The 21,608-nt window shown below is 35.0% G+C and overlaps 1 protein-coding gene across 20 annotated transcripts in view; it reads right to left on the reverse strand.

Moving 5' to 3' along the window:
- Positions 1-211: 211 nt before the first annotated feature.
- Positions 212-21,608, reverse strand: part of NEK1 (NIMA related kinase 1) — a 44,211-nt gene continuing 22,814 nt past the window's right edge. For 11 of the 20 annotated variants that reach the window (XM_041480022.1, XM_041480025.1, XM_041480029.1 and 8 more), the window contains 18 exons: positions 20,166-20,268; positions 17,115-17,198; positions 16,496-16,579; positions 15,914-16,006; positions 14,767-14,862; positions 14,102-14,275; positions 12,588-12,656; positions 12,275-12,506; positions 11,035-11,187; positions 10,187-10,372; positions 9,482-9,602; positions 9,195-9,277; positions 8,069-8,286; positions 7,352-7,506; positions 6,286-6,497; positions 4,125-4,258; positions 3,713-3,845; positions 212-1,732 (listed from right to left, as the gene is read on the reverse strand). In XM_041480022.1, coding sequence (XP_041335956.1) covers positions 1,719-1,732; positions 3,713-3,845; positions 4,125-4,258; positions 6,286-6,497; positions 7,352-7,506; positions 8,069-8,286; positions 9,195-9,277; positions 9,482-9,602; positions 10,187-10,372; positions 11,035-11,187; positions 12,275-12,506; positions 12,588-12,656; positions 14,102-14,275; positions 14,767-14,862; positions 15,914-16,006; positions 16,496-16,579; positions 17,115-17,198; positions 20,166-20,268 — 2,344 coding nt within the window. In that variant the 3' untranslated portion in view covers positions 212-1,718. Of the gene's footprint in view, positions 1,733-3,712; positions 3,846-4,124; positions 4,259-6,285; positions 6,498-7,351; positions 7,507-8,068; positions 8,287-9,194; positions 9,278-9,481; positions 9,603-10,186; positions 10,373-10,845; positions 10,908-11,034; positions 11,188-12,274; positions 12,507-12,587; positions 12,657-14,101; positions 14,276-14,766; positions 14,863-15,913; positions 16,007-16,495; positions 16,580-17,114; positions 17,199-20,165; positions 20,269-21,608 lie in introns of those variants that run through there. The other 9 variants (XM_041480026.1, XM_041480030.1, XM_041480024.1 and 6 more) reach the window with 5 other exon arrangements.

Genomic DNA, 21,608 nt, shown 5'->3' on the forward strand with positions numbered 1-21,608 from the left:
TGGAAAGTGGAATGGATGAGAAACCTGGTAAAAATTTTACTCTGGGAAGTTAAGAAAAAGGAAGAAGGAAATGGAATGAGAAAAGAAGCAACATAGCCCAGAACCAACACTATTTCCAAGAATTGATCATAGTTTCTCATTAGATGAAGTCAGAGGAGTTTATCAAAGAAATAAGGATATAAAGAATAATCTATTGAAGGCAATTTTTTATTCTTATTATTAATAATTTTATTCTCACCGCAGATTCCCACGATACTGCTGAACTAGAATAAGTTTGGTATCTGTCTAAAAAAATTTAACCCTTTTCAGTGGGCAAAATTTTAATAATGACACCATAAAGCAATTATACAAAAAACATGTACATATTCTGACAGTTTAAATAATATATATATATATATATACTGGTTTTTACTTTGTGGAAAAGCAAGTTTTGACAGTTTTAGATTGAGACTGGCTGTAGCTGAAAAAAAAAGAAACCAAACCTATTTTTCTTCAACAGGGCACTTGGAAGTTCGAAAGTTCATCAAATTCATAACAAGAGACTTACTGTAACGGATAAACCGGTAAAGATGCAGAGATGATGACTGGAAAACAACAGAATCCCTAATGTCTGCCCTGTATAGTACTGCTTCGACACAAGGAACGCGGAAATGTGTGTCAGAAGAAACCCGGTTTTGCTTGTAGTGCGGTGGAAACCAAGCTGTACAACACAGGAGCCAGAAGATGTGAAGTATTACACAGCACTTGTGGCTGCAATGTTTCATTTTCCCCTGTGGCTGTTGGAGCAATGACTAGAACACGCAGACTTCAAAGGCAAACTGCAAACCTCCCCTTTTCAGTTCAACAGTGTAGTACATCATCATTGACCAGATTACAAAATTCAAGAGAGGTAAAGAACTGGGATTTTTGGGAAGGGGATTGGAAAGGGGAAGAAGCAAAATAAGAAGAAAAAATTTTAAATAAAGAGTATTCTAGGTCCAAATGGATTTTACAATTCCAAACCCCCCCAGACATTTCAATGATGACTTATGTACCAGTTTGCCCTAATTAAGAAACACCATCAAAATATTTCAGATGTGACAGAAGCCTTCAGCTTCAAAATACAATAAAAGTGAAATGCTTGAACTGGACCACTAGATTAAGATACTATTAAAAAACCATGAGTGTTAATAAAAACAAAGCAATTTCTTTGTGTAGGTGTAAAGAAAAGCTACTTGAAGTCTGTAAGCGAACAGCTAGATGTGCGTACTTCCACAACACAGTAATGCTTTCAACTGTTCAACCATACCAGCTATCTGTTCATATGGCAGAAGTTCTGTTTTAATTATAGGTCTCAGTTTTGCATCAGAATATATACAGGTATTTCTTTCTCTGTTTCTTTTGAAATTTGAGAGGTTACAGGTTTGGGGGTTTTTGGTTTGGTTTGTTGAGGTTTTTGGGTTTTGTTGATTTTTTTGTTGTTGTTTGGTTGGCGCAGGTTTTTTAAAATTTTGGGCGCCTAATATTTAAGGAACACATATGCAAATCCACACAAGAGAACTCTAAAGGTATCTCCATTTAAAAGACATGTTTTTTCTCTTTTTCATACAATCAACATTCTTTTTTGAAGTCTTGCCTCTCCTGCCCCATGTTACATTCTTCACTACAATTTGTTGTTCAGCTGTGCGGACTTCGGACACCGGTGTGTAGAAAGCACTAAGGAATTTCCTGAGTCAGGTTCATTCGTCATTACCTGTACAAAGTAGAAGAAGAGGAGAGCAGCGTGAAAAGGAGAGACACACATAGACACAAGTGAAGCTAGGGTTACAAAACAATCTAGAAACCGTAATTCGGTAAGCAATAACACAAGAATACACTAAGTCTGTCACCAATGAGGTGACCATGACCAAAGCTGCCTTAAAGCGCTACACACAAATATTTGAACACTTGGATTAGTGAATTTAAGATAGTTGCACCTCAAGTGGCCTGCTTCAGTTAGAAAATTCTCTTAGGAAAGAGGAACAGAGATTTTCTCCAAACATTTCTTATTTGAAGAGTATAAGGCTTTTAAGACAGAAGCTCATGAAGATCTTTCTGTCTGTCACTTGTCCTCTATTCACCCCTATTAGCATAGGACTTTTTAATTCAAGTGTGTGAAATGTATAGAATTACTTTTTATCATTTTTGGATGCTACCACAGATTTGTAAAATACAGAATTAGAACTGAATCTAATAAAAATAGCCACTTGTTAATCAGCATCTTGCCAGATGAAAGTCAGCTCATTTTAATAGGATTCACTCAGACAACAGCTTATAATTTATATGCCAACATTTCAGCAAATTTTCATTTAAAATCACTAGTTTTTAACTATCCTTAAAGCATAGTAGCAAGCAAAAGAAAATGGTGACATGCTAGTAACCATTTTCTTACTATTTTACATTGCCAGTCTTTTGGATACTTGAGAAATGGACTACTACAGTGCATCTTTCCAAATCTGCCACTAAATCAAGAAATTGTGCCTGAATAATATTTTTTAGACATTTCTCTGTCGCACTTCTCTAACACAGCATGAAAACAACATGGAAATGATTATTCTTACCTAGCAGTTCTATATCAGTAGAAAAAAAAAAGGAGAGAATGTAATTTGGATTAGAATTAAAAAAAAAAAATGTTATGTTTTTCTAACTAGTTTTAAGACACTCCCCCAAGTATTCACATATAAAAGTCACAGAAAGCTGTACCCTTATTTGACCTTGCACTACCAATGCAACACATTTAAAAGAATTTAAAAGATGCAGAAAGTACATATTGGTTAACATGCATTAGAATATTTTTTTGATAATTGAAATGCATTAAAGAGTGATCATTGCACATACTTTTAAAGCCAATATATGATGTTTCTGATTTCTATAAAACTAATTAAAATTTTAGATTTCTTCTTTTTCTCCTCTCCAGTGAAGACTTTCACCATTAGAAATTTAAAAATACCTAACTGCAGTTAAATTATTGACATGAGAGAAATGAAAAAAACCCAAAAGTATTCCATTACTGATGGTGGTCTGTGTGGTTTTTCATAAGTGTGACTCTGAAAGATGGAGCAACATCCATCCGCCCTGTAAACTCTGCCAATCTGGGCAGGGCTCCAGGGCAAAATAAATTATTTTCATCTATTACTGAGACACTAAATAAGAGGGATGGTACATACACATCAAGGTCTTCTGAAAAATGCTAATTATAGGATAAAGAGCTCCATGAAATTTCTGAAAAGGAGTGATGGTGCAATCTATTAAAAGTAACATTATAGAAAGCATAATACTATTTTAGCTAAAAGTTCATTCATTCTTAAGATAAAATTGGTTTTGATTCTGCAGGTTTTGTGTTGTATTTCCTTTCCCCATCTGTGACACTGTTTTACAGAAATTAAATAATTATATTGTACCTTTTGTAGGCCAATTACTGTTACAGTTGACTGTACAGACAGTTGACTGTTGCAGTTGACTGCAAATTCTGTTAAATCAGAATGGTCAGCAAAGTTTGCCACATTTTGTTTCAGGAATAAAAATAACCTTTGCGGAACATTTTAATTAATTTAGTCAATCAATATACCAAAGCACAGACATGTTCTAAATTCTGTGATATTATGATGTTTTAAAAGTATATTGGAACCTATACTGTTTATGACCACGAAAGAACACAAGACAAGCCACAGCTGCCAGGACACACTGAGATTACCTTCTTGGTAGGCGCCGTCTGCCATTACCAGATGAAGTATTTTGGCATACAGGTGTTTGTGTTCATTTCCAAGAGCACTCTGAACTACAGTTGAACAAACATCAATATTTTCATCTTCATCTTCAAGTATAGCCTAGTGGAAAGAACAAACCATGTTGTCAAAATTAAAATGGGTATAAAATTAAATAGTTCAAATATATTAAATGAAATTCATGGTTAAACCAGAAGATTTTCTCTTTAATCCACTGGCCAGGCATTTTCTCTGATAATATTTTAGTGTGCCAAAACAGATTAAAAGACCATAGAAAAAACCTTTTACTCCAGTTACACAAAGTAATTAGTTAACTGGCATAGCAAATAGTCCTAGGTGCTTATTTCTTCAAACATTTTCACTTGAGCTTATTCCACAAACCTTTATTTTCTCATAAACTTCAATTAATTTATCAAAGCCTATTTCCTGCTCCAGGTTATATCTCAACTCTTCTAAATGGCTGAAGATACTATCACATTCTTCACACTCACTGGCAATCTCTCCATCACTATTATCTAGAAAGAAAGAAAACAACAGTAAAACACCCTCAGCTCTCCTACATTCTTAATGTTGTTTTTAAATCTCTAAAACAAATATCCTTTAAAAGCAGCCAAACAGGTAAGCTCAGGAGCACTAGATGATGTTGGCAGATGTTCTGACAATGTGCAGAAAATAGGAATAGTCCCTTTTCTGAAAAAAATCCTGAATCCCAAATGGGAAGCATCCAACTAAATTCCCATTCTGACAATTAGCCATAGAGGTATTCAGCCTGAAGGAAAACAAGGTATGGTCTTAAAGGAGAATTTTAGTTAGCAAAGTAGGTCAAGTTCCATACCACCACTCTATAAATTTCTGAGATGAAACTCATGAAGGGCTTGGCAGCTGTCCCACACAAGGGAAAGGAGTTCCTTAATGAAGCAGGTGTCTTCTACCAAAAAATGAGGACATGTATGTTACCCATCCATTGCTTTCTGCCCTGAGATGCATCTTGCTCCATGGAGCAAAAAACCCAGCACAAATTTAGCTACAGAGTTCCTTGTTCTTTTGTAAGTGCATCTCCTTTGTGTAGCAAATTAAGTATGCCAAGTGGTGCAACAAGATACAGGAGAGAAATCAAGATCATTTTGCTTATAGGTATCAGAGACCTTGAAATAGGTTTTAATGGTAAAACATTAGGTAAATCTAACAAAAAGGATGTTTTAAAAAATACAAGACAGAATCCTTATGTAAAATTCCATTGCAAAATGTAGGAAAAATACTTTCTTAAATAAGCATTCAAATTTGGAGAGAACTTGTCTACCACGGAAAAACTTCATACATTTCAGAGTGTCTAATATCAAACCTTTAAATACTATTACCTGGTAGATCACAGACTTCATGAGGTTGTATTAGAACTCTAGTACTTACAATTCTTATATATGACTAGTGTAATGTAGTCCTGGCCAAATCACATCCTTCATTCAAGTATCAACAGCCAAATCAATAAGAAAGTATCAATAAAATATAAAGTTGTATATGGGTTAAAAACCCATTAGGTTATTTCTAATCCTCTATTTAACATCTAGATCTTGAGAAGATTTTGTCTCACGTTCTATCTGCTACCCTTTTGAAGGCTGGCCTGCCTTCCTCCCTACCCCAACAAGGAAACTTGAAATTCTTATGGAATATCTAGAAGGTAGGACTCTGGTATACACTAGCACTTACAACAACTCCAGAATCACAGACACAGATAGTATTGCATGTTATCAGTGTATAACATCAGCACTGCGACAAAATTAAAGACATTAACAACATTTATTTCACCTTAAAATAATTATTGGAATGTATTATTAGATGTTCGATTTGTTGAAAATTTTCTTCAATAAAAATTACACAAAAGCTTTGTTTTAGATGAGTTACTGATTTTCTGTATCTTTTCATAACTATATTTTTAGTTGCACTTCATTTTACAGTAAGAGTAAAATACTTCAAATTCCACAAGAATTGAAAATACAGAAATGAAACTTTAGGAAGTTGTGCATAGCTAATGCAAAATGCTAAAAGCAGTAATTAATTTATCTGTCTCACTTTTAGTCTGACTGCATTAATACCTAATTTTGGCTAAGGACAAGGTGAACAATTTCATGTTCCTTGTGATTGCCTGTTAAATTACTTAACTATAATTTAAACTGAATCCCAGATACTCCAGTCATGTCAATTGCTATTTCTTTTTCACACTTACAGCGATGAATTATTCAAGACATACAATGCATTCTGTCTTTGATGTTCCTTGAAGCCAGGTTTTAGACAATTTAGAGAAAAAGGCCCTTACCATCACTACCCAACAAACAGCCAAGCTTTAATTTGCAACATGGACTGTCGCTTAGATGTTGACCTTAACATTCAGAAAGTCTGAATATAATTTGATTTTTTTAATCTATGTGTAAAAATTATCAATTAGAGCTTTACCTTGCTATAAGTTAAAGAAGCTAAAACATTATTCTGTATCTGAATATTTAACATGAATAAATAACTTATAAAACAGGTAAAACAGATATTATACCTGACTGCCATTCTTCATTAAGAGCACTTTCACTGCTGGGGTTATTTTCATCTCCTTCATCCAGCTCAGTACCATTTGTTATGCATTCCATGGCATTAGCCTTTAAAGTAGACTCCTCTTCTTCACTCAGTTCCTCACTAGGCTGCTCCCTAAGCAACTGTTCCATTGAATCCCGGAGCTCCTGCAAATCTGTATCTGTCTCTCCAAACATACTAAAGGAATGTGATGTAAAGTTTATATAATTAATACTTTGCAAGACAAACCCTGTAGAAAGAGCTAATTTCTTTTGTTAGCAGCAAATTGAAAAGCCAGTCTCGATGGAGGGGGAAAAAAAAAAAGAGACATCCTCCACCCTCCTCTCCCAGCTATTTGTGACCTCAGTCCAACATGACTACAGCATTGATACCTTTGTATCATGCAACACACAGGGAATAAACAGATCTCCCACAATCTCATATAAAGACAGTAAGTCCTAAATTCAACTTTATTAGTAAGGTAATTTCAAAATCCTTGTATTTGTGCACTATTATTGAATCTAGGCAAATATAACATTTTCAATACAGATAAAAATGTGTCTGGAGCAAAACAGAGATCTAGATCTAATCAGTCTTGATACACCAGACTATCAAAGCTGTGGGGAATAGTCAGTTCCAAGGTCAGATTTTGAGGGACTTGAAGAACATTGTAATTAAACAGTAGAGGATATAAATGAGCAAGATTCCCAGAACATAGAAAGAAAGGAAATATTCAAGAAATTTTTAGTTCTAGAAGAGCAATAGCAATCAACTTTGAGTTGCCTGAGCAAAAGACAAGTTGCAGACACCAGACAGAATAACACCTGGGACAGATTTTGGGAAGGAAATTTAGACAGCTATTGTATGCAGTGTACCCCATTAGCTTCTCAGTTCTCTGGAACAAGACAAAGTAAATGGTGGTTCAATACAAAATTTTTAACATCTGGGTAAAAAATCCATGCTGGTATAGTGTGTATAACAGTTGTAGCTAACCAAAAACATACTTGAACTAAGATGCCTGTTAAAATACTTGATAAAATTGATACACTCACGTGTCCTCAGAGTCAGAGGGTCCTTCTTTGGCTTGCTCATCTTCTGTATCATCTGTTTCAAGATTATGTTGATGCTGCACATCCGCTACACTGGGAACATCAACTAAAGTTCTGTACAGTTTGTAAAGATCTGGGAGTGAACATGTTCTCAACATCTACAAAGGCAATAGAAAGCTTGGTTGGTAACAATATTAAAGACAGCTTGAGTTTACAAAAGACTTTAAAATGAGATTTCACTGTTCTTCAGGCTTCCTACTTCACAGCCAGAAGCTGTGCTAGTAGATTAGATCCTACAGGAAAAAATCACTTGGTTGGCAGAAATGACAAGATATATTTGCTGCCCTGTTAGGTAATTGTTTATGATGGCAAGGTAGTGATAACTCTAAAAGACTGCACAAAAGAGAGAAAGCAGATGAGGCAAGTTAGGAATGTCTTCATGAACTCCCTCAGTAATGTCTCAGAAAAAGAGTGGACTTCCTCCACAAACATCTGGAACATAGAATATTGGATGGTGAAACCAGAGACTTTCTCTGCTGCATGAGACTTGCTGATACCATGAACACAGTGCAGTTGAACTACAGGGCAGACATAGATTGACAAATACAAACACCTGCTGAAAGAGTTGTGCCATCTTTCTGGCCTCATTCAGCTTCAATAACAAGGTAAGAATAATACTGGAGAACAAAAAAGTATTTCTTTTTCGTTTTCTAAACTTGCCTTTGGGTCGTTTGCATCAAAAAGTCCTGTAGAAAGTCCAATCAACAATGAACTTTTGCCTTTATTTCTTGCTGGTGATATGGAACGTGAACGAGGTACAAAAGACTCTTCCTGTGAAGACTGAGCTGACAGAACTGGTGAGGCTGTTGGTACAGCTGTGGGCTGTATTACCCTCTGGAATAAGGGTTCAGCTCGCTGAGAGTCACTGGAACAAGTTTCTGATGTGGTAAAAGAAAGTCTGTTACAAATCTAAACAGACTAAAACCAAAGATACTTAAGGAAAAAGTAAGTGCTGTGAATATACCTAACTAATTTCTCTTATACAATTTAAGGGAAATGTAGATAGCACTTTAAAAGTATTAAAATATTTGTGATCATTTTATTAAATGCAATTACAATGTCAAATTTTCCCATTTGAACTTGTGGAGAACATACAACCCTCAGCTCTGCGCTCAAGCCTTCTGTTTTCTCATTATCCAGTCCATGTCTGATACTGTGTCATCCATTTTCACCCATTGCTTATCACGTTATACTAGATCTCTTTGAAGTTATCTCAACATATTTTGCCCAAACAGGAGGAAAAACCTATCCAGTTTGCTGAAGCCACCTTAACTAGATGCAAGAGTATCACCAATGATACTCGACAGTATTGACAATGTTTTTTCTGAAGTTACCTCCCATACCTCCAAGAACAAGCAATTTTTCTACGCAATAAAGATAAAAGATTGTCATTAGCACCCACTAAAACATTGAGCTGCAGTTCAGTATTAATTTGAAACGTGTATAAACAAAGCAACACTTCTATTAAGTAAATAATCAGATCTCATAACATCCTAAATAGTCATGTGAAAAAGCTGTAACATCCAGACAGTTGATGTTCATCAGTACAGGCCACTGTCCTGTTGATCTATACACACTGTAGCTTTTGTCTAACGTGTTTTCCTCCACAGTGGCACACATAACACCCACAATTTGTCTTCCTAATCCATCAGAAATTTCCTTTTTAGACGTAAGAACTGAACAAGCAAAAAACAAAAAAACTTGCTCATTTGCGGTTCATGAAGTGAGATGGGATGGCTCAAACACCCCACTCTGCCAAGCCATGGAACATCAGACTGGCACTGACCTGCTGGAGCTTCCTTTTGTGGTTGCACCTTGTTGAGTGCTTCTTTCTCTGAAGCTGCCTCATTCATTCTGTCACGTTGTGCCCTATTGTAACACATCACATCAAGGGGAAATGCCACGTAAAAAATGGTCATCAGTCTAATGAAGTCATCAAGTGCAGTAAAACTAACACAGCAGCAAGCAATGAAGCTTTAGCTAAGTATAATCTTAACTGACATGTCCAAATACAACTCAGTTAAGGCTCAGTTGTTTGAACTGGAGAGAGAGAGGTCAGAAGAGAGTACTTACTCATCCTCTTTCTCTTTTACCCACACTTCATTAACAGTGCTAGGAAACTCCTTATTCTCCTTACTCTGGTGCATTTTATCTTCCATTTCTTCCAGCACCTCTGCTTCCAAATCATCAGGCTCTAAAATTAAGAGTCATTTACCTTATTAAAAATTAATTCCAATTAAGCAAAAAGATGGGGAAGTATACATTTTAAGATTACACTTAAATCCTTCAGCTTTAATAATTTTCCGCATTTTGCAGAAACAGCAGAAGTTTTTTAAACCCAGAGCTAAAAGTTTTGGCTTTTTTCTGATACCAGAAGAGCATCTTAAAGCGCCAATGAACTCTAAAAACCTCAGTAACATGCCCCCAGAGATCAAAAGGATGCTGGTATCATATAGGAGAAAAGATTCCAGCACAATTGATGGGTAGAAACAAACCAAAACCCCAGCAAATTAGCAACAAAAAATTTGAAGCACTTTAGAATTCTACTTGTACTCTAAAGTTTTCTACAAGCACACAAAAAATGTTTCTGGAAATTTACTAAATACATTACTGAATCAGATTACAACACAGCATAGAAAGCATCTGGTCCTACCTAAAATGTGTTATTAAATACCTGCACATTACTTACGGGAAGATATAAAAGTATACAAGATTGTTACTTCACTTTTTGCATTCAATAAACAGATTTTAAGTAGAATTACAGACAAAATGAGTTACCATCCAGCATAATAGCTTTGCTCTGCACCAGAGTGGGTCCAATTCTTTGAGATTCTTCAGGTACAGTCATGACAGACTTTGTAACACCAACTGGTACTGCAGACTGAGCTCCAACAGGAGAAAAAGCCTTCTCTTCCTTCTCCTCTGATGATGACTGATGATCTCCTTCAAGAAGTTCTGCAGTACCTAACAGAAAATTATTCTATTATTTAAACAGTGATTCACCATATTTGGATAATGAACTACAATGTGGCTGAAAAGGTAAGCTGGGAATTTTTGTTTCTTTAAAGGAAAGCAGAAGGAAAAAAATTGCATGCTTTTAGTACAACTATATAAAGAAGAAAGCTGGAAATATTAAAATCCTAATTTCTTATGTTACATTATCATTAGTACAAGTTTATATTTGGAATAAATGTAAGTCCTTTTTCCTTAGAAAGAACTAAGGGCAGGAGTTGACTGGGGGAGGGGGGAAAAAAAAAAAATCAACTGATATGGTTAAGTCACATGCTGCCAACAAAGTTACAGGAAGCATCTAATGCAATATTCAGATGATGACATCCTTTCAAAAAATAGGATTGTTTCCATTAAAAGGCAAAATTTAAGACTTTTCAGCGAAATGAAGATCCTTTCCTTTCAGCACACCCTGGTTAATTTCTTACCACTTCACTGAGTTTGAAATATTTTGGTGTCCTCCAGTATCAGCTTGTGCTTACATTCAGAACTGAGGCAACACCCAGAAGTAGAAAGCAAGAGAGAATATAAGAATATGCTTCTATTACTTCAAAATTTTTTTCAGTAGATAAACTGTCACTACACTTGCAGTGCAGATAATTACCCACTGTGCTTACCATTTATCTCATCTTGTTCCTCAAGGATGTCAGTTTGGAGCTGCAGCTCTGCTTCTCCTAGGATCCTCAGAACTGAATCAGTTGGGCTTTTGCCCCAGACTTTCCTGTGAGGTTCACCAACATCTAACTTAATTACTTCTCCCAGAGTTTGACCTGTTTGGACACAAACACAAATATAAATTTTTTTCTAAATTAGAAATTTTTATTCATTTTCTGTATAATAAATAATCAAACAAACAACCTCCACAAAACTTAAAACTAAAAAGGTGACAAAGCTAGAATTCATGTCACCTCATCCCAAATCAGACAGCCTGAAGACTATGCTTATCTAGAGTTTTTCTTCTGCCAATTCCAATCAATAACAGAGTTATTCAATACCAGTTGACATATGCAACTTAGAAGCAGCAGCAGCAGCTCCTTTCAGAAATTCAGGCACTCCAAAAGAAAGCAGTATGAAGAATGTTTAACATTGGCATGGAATGGTCTTGGGCTTTACTTGAAATGGTTAACTAGGAAGTTTCTTGTCTTGCTATCTCCTTTGACATTTATTTCTGTTAATTCTCCCTCCAAGGAAAATAGGATACAAAGCAACAAAGAAAAACAGAGTAAAAAGTTTCTTAATTCTAGCACTATAAAACTACTATGCCAAGATGCAAGTCTGTCACATTCTTAATGATTATTTCTTTCTACAATGTGAAACAGACTTTGTAAGGCATACTGAAACCAGGAAAAAGGGGTTTCAGCCAAAAGACCAGAGAAGGAAAGTGGAAAATTGGAAATAACAATCTTGATTTAAGAAAGGAAAACAGTAAGAAAGGCTTAACAGAAGTTACAGATCTAAATAAAGAAAAACCCTTAGTTGTTTTTTTATTACTGATAACACAACAGGATTTTCAAGTTAAATAAGAAACTTTCATATATTTTAAATACTTTCTATTCTTTCTGTTAAATTAGTGTCTATTTAAAAGACATGAAGAAAGGAACCACTCATTTAATTAGGTAACTGTTTGTTGTTGCAATGATGGAATTATTTATTGAATCTCCTGCAGGCTGTTTAACTAGTCAGCCTGTTCCTTATTCCTTATTTAAGGGAGTACATAACCACCCATTTTTAGAAGTGCATGCCATGTAACTGATAACAAGACGATAATAATAAAGAGTACTTGCTTTATAAAAACACACACTACACATGGCAAACTGATTTACTAATACCACGGTGACAAAAAAAAAAAGAACTTACACTCTGCTCCAGAGAAAGAATCTTCCATCGACAGCTGAGCTAGAGGAACAACCAACTCAGATGCCCCAGATTCCCATTTTTTGCGATCTCCCAGAAGTGGCTGATCACCTTGCTGTTCCTTACCATCTTCAGATCCAGCTGATTCAGAGGTATTTTTACCCTCCTTTTTTCCTTTCTCATCTTCTTGAGCTTTAAGATTTTGATTTAATCTTCTCAGAATTTCTCGCTTACTCTGAAAGAAGGACCAACATATGTATTAAAATAGCGCCTTTCTTGAAAGGATACCTAAATGGCATGATATAATTTGACATACTTGTAATGCAAAATCTGGCTTTTTTAATTCCTCCTCAGACTCCTGGACAGCAGGTATTGCATGTTCGTCCTTTAAGTCCCAGAAGCATGAAATAGAAAGTAGAAGAACATGTCAGAAAAAAATTATCTTGAAAATAGTAATAGATATAACAAAACCTTTCCAATGACAACTGCAGGTAGACTGAAACCCAATTCTTGATTATTCTGTTTTATTCTGTCCTAAAGACAGAATTTCAAGGGCAGCTTCCATCTTTGAACCAAACACTATCTAAAAGTGATGAGCAAGTGAATCACTCAATTTAAACAGACAAATGAGATTTTAGAGGACGAAACACGTAGAGATAAAGCCAGATATAACCTCTACCGCAAGATAACACCGAATTCCTTTGCTACAAATGAGTAATTCTACAAGAGAACAAAAAAAGTGGCAAGCACAGAGGCAAAGATAATTTATAAAGAAAAAAAAGAAGAGAAAAGAGACAAATTTAGTGACATGTAAATAAGCCAACTGCATATTGAAGGCAAAAATGTAGAATTTATAATCTGTTTACAAGGCTTGTATTCTTCAATTCCAATTACTCTGTGTGCTATTTTTTAGTCTGTTACAGTCACTGTCTTGCATTACTGTGAGACAAACTTGTCCACATGGAAAAATATGCTTTATTAAAAAATATTATTTCTTTTTCCAGCTATCAACTGACGTCTTTCAGTGTAAAACATTTTATATTTTACATATATTCTTTAGTGTAAGTTTTGCTCTATTCCCATAGCTGTAGCCTTCAGGGCTGAATACAGTATGAAGTACCACACTACAGTGAAATTTAGAAACAGTTTAGGCAAATGTACAAAAGCTAGCATTCAAATTAACACAGATTGTGTTTAAATTTTAAATTGTACAAGGTTACACTTGTCTGCTCAGTTGTAACATAAAGCAGTTGAGGTAAACATGTAAGTATTTACAATATCAGGACCGAGAACATGCAGAATAGAAATTAGGATGCTCTTTTAGATAACAAGAAGAGACAGCACTAACAGATTCAAGAATCTTAAGCTTTGTCTTCTCTGTAATATTCAGCACATTCAAGCTCACTAAAAACAATCAGTCATTAATATAATATAGTCCTGTCATTCAAAATTTATCTGCTCACTTCCACCAAGTAACCAACTCATTAACTCCTCTCTTCAAGGGGCTGATGAAAATGCTGGAAGTTGATGTCTTCTTTGACTGAACATAACTGTCCTGATCAAAATGGAAACTGCCACTTAGGGTTCATCATAAGCTATTTTGCTCAAAACACGAATTTCAGTTTCAGCATACAGATGTGTTTCAACACCTTCCAAGCTTAGGTTTCTTTTTATTTATTTTTTTTTAATTTCTTCTCCCTAATTAGAAACAACAAACAGCCTTAACAATTTTTTTCTAGCTAACCTATACCTACTTTCTCTAAACATTCTCTTTCCAGTCAATATTTACTGCCTTTCCCTTCATTTTACCCTTACCACAAAAGTACCTACCACACCCACTTCCTTCAAAGCAGAAGTCATGGAGATGACAGGTACACCAGGCTTCACTGGAAGTTGTGGCTTAGGAAGAGCTGCCCCAGACTCTTGTAGTCCATTCATAGGATTATGCTCTGTAGCTTCCACATGAAAAGGCACGTTAGGATTCTTTACCCCTTTTGCAATCAGCTGTATAGATGCAATAAAAAAAAATTAAATTAAAAATTTACGTCAAGACTTCACACATTAAACACAGTATTATCAATTAGGCTCATGTAATCCTTACAAAAAGACAATAATGCCACACACTCATACAAAGGACAACTGCCCACTGCATGTCAGTTTGTCAGCTTCACATCCTGTTTTTTCTAGTCATAATATTATTAGTTGGATTTGTTCCATAGCACACACAAATAAAAGAAAATAAAATAAGTTTTGGTCATTAACAGATGATTAATAAGATAGTTGGGGTGATCCTAATGATTCTTAGGCATGATGTTCAGAAGTCTTCCTGCAAGCATACCTAAGATTAGGCTTCTAATGAGGGAATTCTGACTGACACAAGATACTCTCTCCAATTTCAGAACTACTTGTCTTGAAAAATCACAATATAGGATTTTATTTATACAAAGATATGGCTCTACATACTTCGACTGCATGTAACAGATTTCTTTTCTTACATGCTCTTCCCAGGCTCTTTTCTCTCTTTCATACGCTTCCTTTCTCTTTCGCTCCAACTGTTCCTTCAGAACTGCTGCACGAGCATTTGCTTGGGCCTACAGTAAACAAGCAAAAAAAAAAAAGATCAACTTAAAATCATCAGCAGCCTATTTCATGGAACATTTTAAGAAGGAATATTCTTGGATTACTCATCATCCTTTCTCTCACTACTGTATAAACTGTGAAAGGAGGACTCCAGTGACAAAATCACCATGCATGTATAATAACTGATCATCTATGTTGAAATAATGGCAACTCCTCAAAATTTAATTTCAGTTCTTGATTTGCAGGGTTGTATTTTTAGTGTACATAGTAATCTTAAATAGACTAATGTAAAATTAGAAACTCTACTTAAAATTATCTAAGAAGACAAATGCATTAATCAAAAAATATTAAATATTCAGTTTAAATTTTACTAACTTACTCATACACAAAAAGCTTCACTTGCTGTTTCACCTCTAGTTTTCAGGGTAGGCAAAAAGTTAACTTGTTTTTACACTGTACTTTGCAGATGGTGGCGGGAACATCATAGAATAGATAAGAGTAATACTTGCTGTGTATAGTATCATGAACTTAGTTATTGATATAAAAACACCACTTGGAATAAAGTTCTAATTAAACACTGTATTTCTACGAAATGCATCTGTTTAAAATGTAATTCATCACAAGGTTCTATAACTCACATTCCAATCCACACATAACCCATGTCAGCCCATTTAAGGAGTTTTGCCTTCCTTTATTCTTTAACTAAAATAAAGGTGTTTTCTAAGGTACATCTTCCTTACCCTTTCAGTCTCAAAATGCTGTTTTAGTTATACCAAATTGCCATTAGGACTAAAGCTACCCTAGAGATAAATCTCAAAGACTGGGATAGGGAAAATCCTTGACTTGCAAGGATAGACTACATTATGCTTCACCATGTTTTAAAATTACCAAGATAAAGCAGCTGAACAGAGTTGTTTGCTCTATACAGTTAAACTCCTCCCATTCCCCTTGTAGTGGATACATGAACAAACTATTGATAGCAAAATGAAATATAAGAAAATTAATGAGATATAAAACATATTTGACAACAGTAACTTCCATCTCCTCCCACTCTACACTTACCTTCTGCGTTTCTATCTTCTTGCGTTTCAGTTCTGCTTCCTCACTAGAGTCCTGTCCATCAGAACTGGCAGATTCATTCTGCAAAGTAAAAGTCTTCATGGAATTATCATCATGTTTATAAAAGCTGAGTGATACGAGTGCCTAGCCAGAATATTTGAAACGACTATATAACTAACATGGATCAGTTTCACTAACTCCTTGCTTAAATACAATGTCTACTTGAACAGAGCTTCATTTCTGAGATCGGTGGGGGTTTTGTTTATTTGTTTGGTTTTTCAGGGAGGATTGGTTTTAAAAGATGTGAAGCTTTAATAAGTCAGGAAAAAAGTAATGTGCCTCTTGTTGCAAGGAAAGTAGCCTACAATGCTGGGCTCTCACCTGCCACCCTTCATCACTGCTCCATGTTCTGCAGGGGAGGTATACAAGAAAGGTTTGATGCTCTAGAATTCCAGGATTTTTCCAATATATATACGCTGTCTAAAATATATGTCTATATAAAACTGCCTAAAACAAAAGTCTTCCACCAGGGGTAAAAGAACACACCACACACTCAACTTCAGAAGTATTTATTTTTAAACCAACCTTATCTCCACGAAGTTTTGCTCTAATCTGTTGACGTTCATTAAAGTTTTGTAGCCGGATCTGTCTCAATCTTGCCAAATATTCCTAACGCAAAGAAATGAAACAAGTTTCAGCTCTATGGAAACTCTCTCCAGTATGGTTAACTTAAAATATATCAGATACTGCAAGGATATAAAATGAGTGAATCACTTCCCAACATTATTGTTACCACTTCACTAGCATACACTAATCTCCAGAAAAATTCTCACGTAATTAAAATAAAGAAAATTGCAATGTATGTTTATTGGTGTTAATTATAACTACATTTTACGTTACTGAAAGCTAGGAAAGGTTGCATTTATCACAACAGAATTAGGATATAGCTATACCTATGTGTATCAAATTCAAGAACCTCTCAGACAGATTGATGTAAGCAACTATTATTTTGATTATTTTAAAAACAAAAACAATTAAACACACCCAAACTTTAGTACGTGAACAGTAAATTATTTCCTAGGAATTAAGGAAGTCCTTTAATTTTGTTACACAGACGGAACCATGCAGGGAAACTGGTCACAGTCAAGGTCAAAATAGTGCTATTTTTGTGATGAGCAAAGTGGCAAACATGCAGCAAGCATACCTCTTCCTCCTTGTTTCTGGATTTCCTTCCTCTTGCAGAAATGGACCTGCCTCCATAGGTATCTGCCAGGTTTTGCAGTGTACCCTGTTTGCCATTTAATGGTATCAAATTTAAGGTGGCTGGGGCAGTAAAATTATCTGCTTTATTCAATAACTGTTCACTTACAAGAAACCAATCAAAGATCTGCAGGTGTTCTGAAGTTCACCAAAAAGCGTTTTTCACTTACATGAAACACATGACAGCAGTAACTAAAAATTCTGAGCAGCCAAAGAGAGACATAAGAGCTCTAAGAATATAGCTGCCTTCTCCCTTCAATTCTGATTTTCTCATGCTATAGAGAATTTAGGTTAGAAAATCTAAATTGTGATGGGTATGAGCTTCCTACATTTGGATTATATAAAAATGGTGGCACATGGTTGGGATTTCTGCCATTGCTGAGTTAAGCCTAAAATATAAAGTGGAATCTTTTTATGTTCTTAGATTAAGCTCTTTTAACAATGATGACTCAAAAATCTAAAAGCACTTACATATACTCATTACACCTAACAAGCTGTGCTAAATGTCTAATACACATGCAGTGTATAGACTTGGTTCATGTGATGGACTCTGTGACTTGTCACCAAAAGGATTTCAACCTTTAAGAAAGTTCTGTGTAGAAGACTACAAGAATCATTTAACTTCATGTTTTCTGCTTGGATCAAAATCAAGAATACTTGAATTATTTTACTAATGACATACCACATTTTTTTTCTGAACAGATTAAAAATTCCTTGATTTGTTAGTGCAACATACAATAAGGACAGCAAGCACACACACATGTGATAGACCTTCTGCCTTATAAAATGCCTGGGGCTTTGGCTTTCTCAAGCTTGTGTATAGAGAACCATCAGTAAGTAAAAAACCTCACTCCAGGGAGGTTATTGACTGAATCCAGATATTCTGGTTAAATAACTCTCAGATTGAGAAAAATTAATAGCTCAAGGAAATAGCACACTACTACACTTCACTGGTTTAGTAACCAGGGGATCAGAGAACAAATTAAAGGAATTTTGTGGAAGAACAGTTCCTATACATTCATAAGGGCCCCATGAATGCTGGTTTCAGCTTGAGCATTAAGCTATACAAAATGTAAAAGAATATTTTCCATATTCATCTTTTCAGAAGATATTTGGGTTTATTTTTAACTTTTAAATTCATGTTCCTGAGCTTTACAAAAGCTTACTGGCACTATTGAAGGAATTTCTTGTTCTTGGTTCTAGCATTGAAGTTATTTTAGGTATTTCCATCACTGATGGTGATTTACATCACTGCTCTTAAGAAAAAACTGGAAGCAAGATTTTTGAGAACTGTTTTTCTTTGTAGATTGTTAATTTTACTCATCTGCCTACATTAAATTTTCAAAAACTAGGACTCATATTTTGCAAAGCCACACAGCTACAGTGAAGTAGCAAATTAGGTCAGCAGCTGTCTTAAAAAACAGATGTCTGAAAGTACCATCGACTCAACTACTGAGTCAAATTTAGATTGTCAGCTGAAAATTAAAATTGACAGCAATTATATTTTATAGATGCTGGGTAAATTAGTGCCAGTCGTCAGACAAAAGGCTGACTATTAGCTGATGATTTCTCCTTTCAGATCAACATTGTCCAAACAACAGTCCCATCCTTATATGAGAACAACTGCCAGTTAGTCAAATTATTTTCCTGCACAAATAGAAGGAAGCTGTTGATAACTTCCACTTTCAATGACAAATCCAGAAATGGACCTGGTACTCTGGCTTCAAGTTATAAGTCTTAAGCATCTGCAAGTTACTTTTCTAATTGTTCAGTAACCTACCTGTTTTTTTATGGGAACCATCTAAGATTAAAACATTTAGGCTTATTGAACACATTAGAGAAAAGTGAAAAAAATTAACATGAATAGTTGGGTATCTTAAATTAACTGATCTCATAAATTCATATCAACGCCAACAAAGTCAAGAACAAAATGGAAGCAATACTGGTACTGCTAACAACTTTCCAAGAATACATGGTACTAACAAAGACTTCTCCAAGAAAAGGTAGTGACAAGAATTGCTATTTATTTTTCAAAATTATTTGCTGGTCTTGATGGTTTTAAAAAACAGAACCATAGTTTTAGAGAGGAAAACTCATATTTTACAACATAGATACTAATCTAAGGATACTTCACCATGAAAGCAGTTAATCAAAGCACACAAAAATTGCTTCCTGTAAGTGAAATAATCGCTGACATTAAGACCTGGCTTTAAATCATAATCTGATTATCAGGTATAACTCAGAAGATGCTGCTATAAATCTGCAGTTGGTCTCATCTCACTGCTATTCCAGCACAGTCAATTCAATTTCAGCAGCTGACAAAGATATTGTCACTGAATTGCATATGAATAGTGTGGAGAAGCACTCAAAAAGTAAAACCCTCCATGTTATCAAAACACATAGTCATTTCCAATATATGTTTTAAACAAACTTTCTAAAGGAATACTGAATTTAGAACCATAAGCATAAAGAACATTTTACGACACTATCTTCTACTTTATTTCTAAAGAGTAAAGGTTTTATAAGAATCAACATTAACAGATATGGATGACTTTATAATACCTTTTCAATATGCAGAATGTGTTTTCCTAGCATCCACCACTATGTCTGATCATTAGCTGTATCAGTTTAATCAAACTCTATTTTCAGTTCAAGCTATTGTATAACATGAAGTTTAATTTAAACCAAGACTCCAAAGTATAAATAGAAAAAAAAATGTAAATGAATCTTCTAAAATTGACAATAGCAAGTTAAGACACATGCAAACAAAGATAATTTCCTTTGTTAATAAGCTTGAAGTAATGAGAAATCTACTGCACGATTATGTTACGTTTTATTAAAATTAGCAACAAAATGCAGAAAACTCATCTCCCCTTCTCTGTTTTTTTCAACACTTAAGAAAAATATTTAGTCACTATTTCACTTATGATGCTACTTCAAAGACTCACAAAGCATGCTGAAACAGTAATACACACAGGAAGACCAGATTTCATACCATGTGTCCCTGAGCTCGAGCTTTGTTTTCCATGGCTTCTCTCTTTCGTTGCCAGAATTCTTCAACCTGCTTTGCTCTATCTCCAGCTATCCATCCTTTTTGCCTGAGTAATTTCAACACAGCAAGATGAAAGTCTCTGAAATATGACACTGTAAACACCACCACCTCCACTGTCCTCACCCCCCGCACTTATTCTAACTAGAACACACTGTGGAAAAAAGTAACTTTATATGAGCAAGACATCTTCAAAAAATGCCTTTCATCAGCCAAAATACAAGTCATACTTCCACAAAATGAAGGCTTACTGAAAGTGAGAAGAACTATTAAAAAAATAAATCCAAACCACTGTATTGTTGTCCTTCCAGATCCTTGTAATTGAAAGAAAAATGAATGTCAAAACACAATCTTGGTATGATTGTTTCTGGAAGTGTCTCAGCTTGTTTCATTACTGTTAGAATTTGTGAAAAAGAAGATTCCTTCAAGTTTTCCCTTCAGAGACGAGCAAGAACTCATCACATGAGCCAATCAGTAAGGTCAGTACTGTGACAGCCTTTCAAGACTGTCCTATATTTGCAGTAAGAGCTTCTTCCACTTAGGGAACTACTACAGTGCTACTGTTCTCAGAGTGTTCTGGCAATTTCCTTTAGGGAATCTTGGGGGATTGTTTTTTTTTTTTTTGTTTGTTTGTTTTCAAAGGGTCCATGAAGGAATTTTCCTACCCTAGAATTAGCCATAACAAGATGATTGTTTTTTGACAAGTTTCACCCCAGGTCAGGGATCTGCTTGGGAAAACAAGAAGGCTACATTTAATTTACCATAACTGAGCATCCTGCAACTCTACGAGTACATTTATAACATCATAGAGAAACCAGATTCTGACAAATTCGTTGGAAGTAGACACAGAGAATTTTAGTACTAAAATAAAACCAAAACACTGAGAAATGGTTTAAGATATTCTACAAATGGTAGAATGATGAGGCCTTTCCAAAGTTCCCTGAGCCTCCTTTAACTGAGGACCATTGGGGGTTTGGCAACAGTCAGGAAGAAACCGGAATATGCTGACACCAGTAACCCATTAGACTGAGGCAGTTAAAGAAAGAATTATTTTGCAATACAGGAAGCTCTAGCAAATCATAATTAATGAGCACACTAATTAAAACATTCACATTTATTATTTTGACCCTTCACCCTCCAATTAAAAAGGAAATTAATTTTTTTTCCACATTCTACAATTCCTTAAAAGGAAGACAGAGATCAAACCACTTGGATACAATAAAACAAACACTGTCTTGTCTGCTCTGAAAAGGCAAGATAATCTACACAGGTGTTACTGGTAAAGAAACAAACACTTGCCAATCTTTGTGTACACATACCTGACTCTCTAAAAGATTTTTACCCTACCTTTTAACTACATATGAACTCAATTGCTCGATCATGAAATCT

Source organism: Pyrgilauda ruficollis, unplaced genomic scaffold (assembly GCF_017590135.1).
Source record: "Pyrgilauda ruficollis isolate IOZ18807 unplaced genomic scaffold, ASM1759013v1 scaffold5, whole genome shotgun sequence".
NCBI lineage: Eukaryota > Metazoa > Chordata > Aves > Passeriformes > Passeridae > Pyrgilauda > Pyrgilauda ruficollis.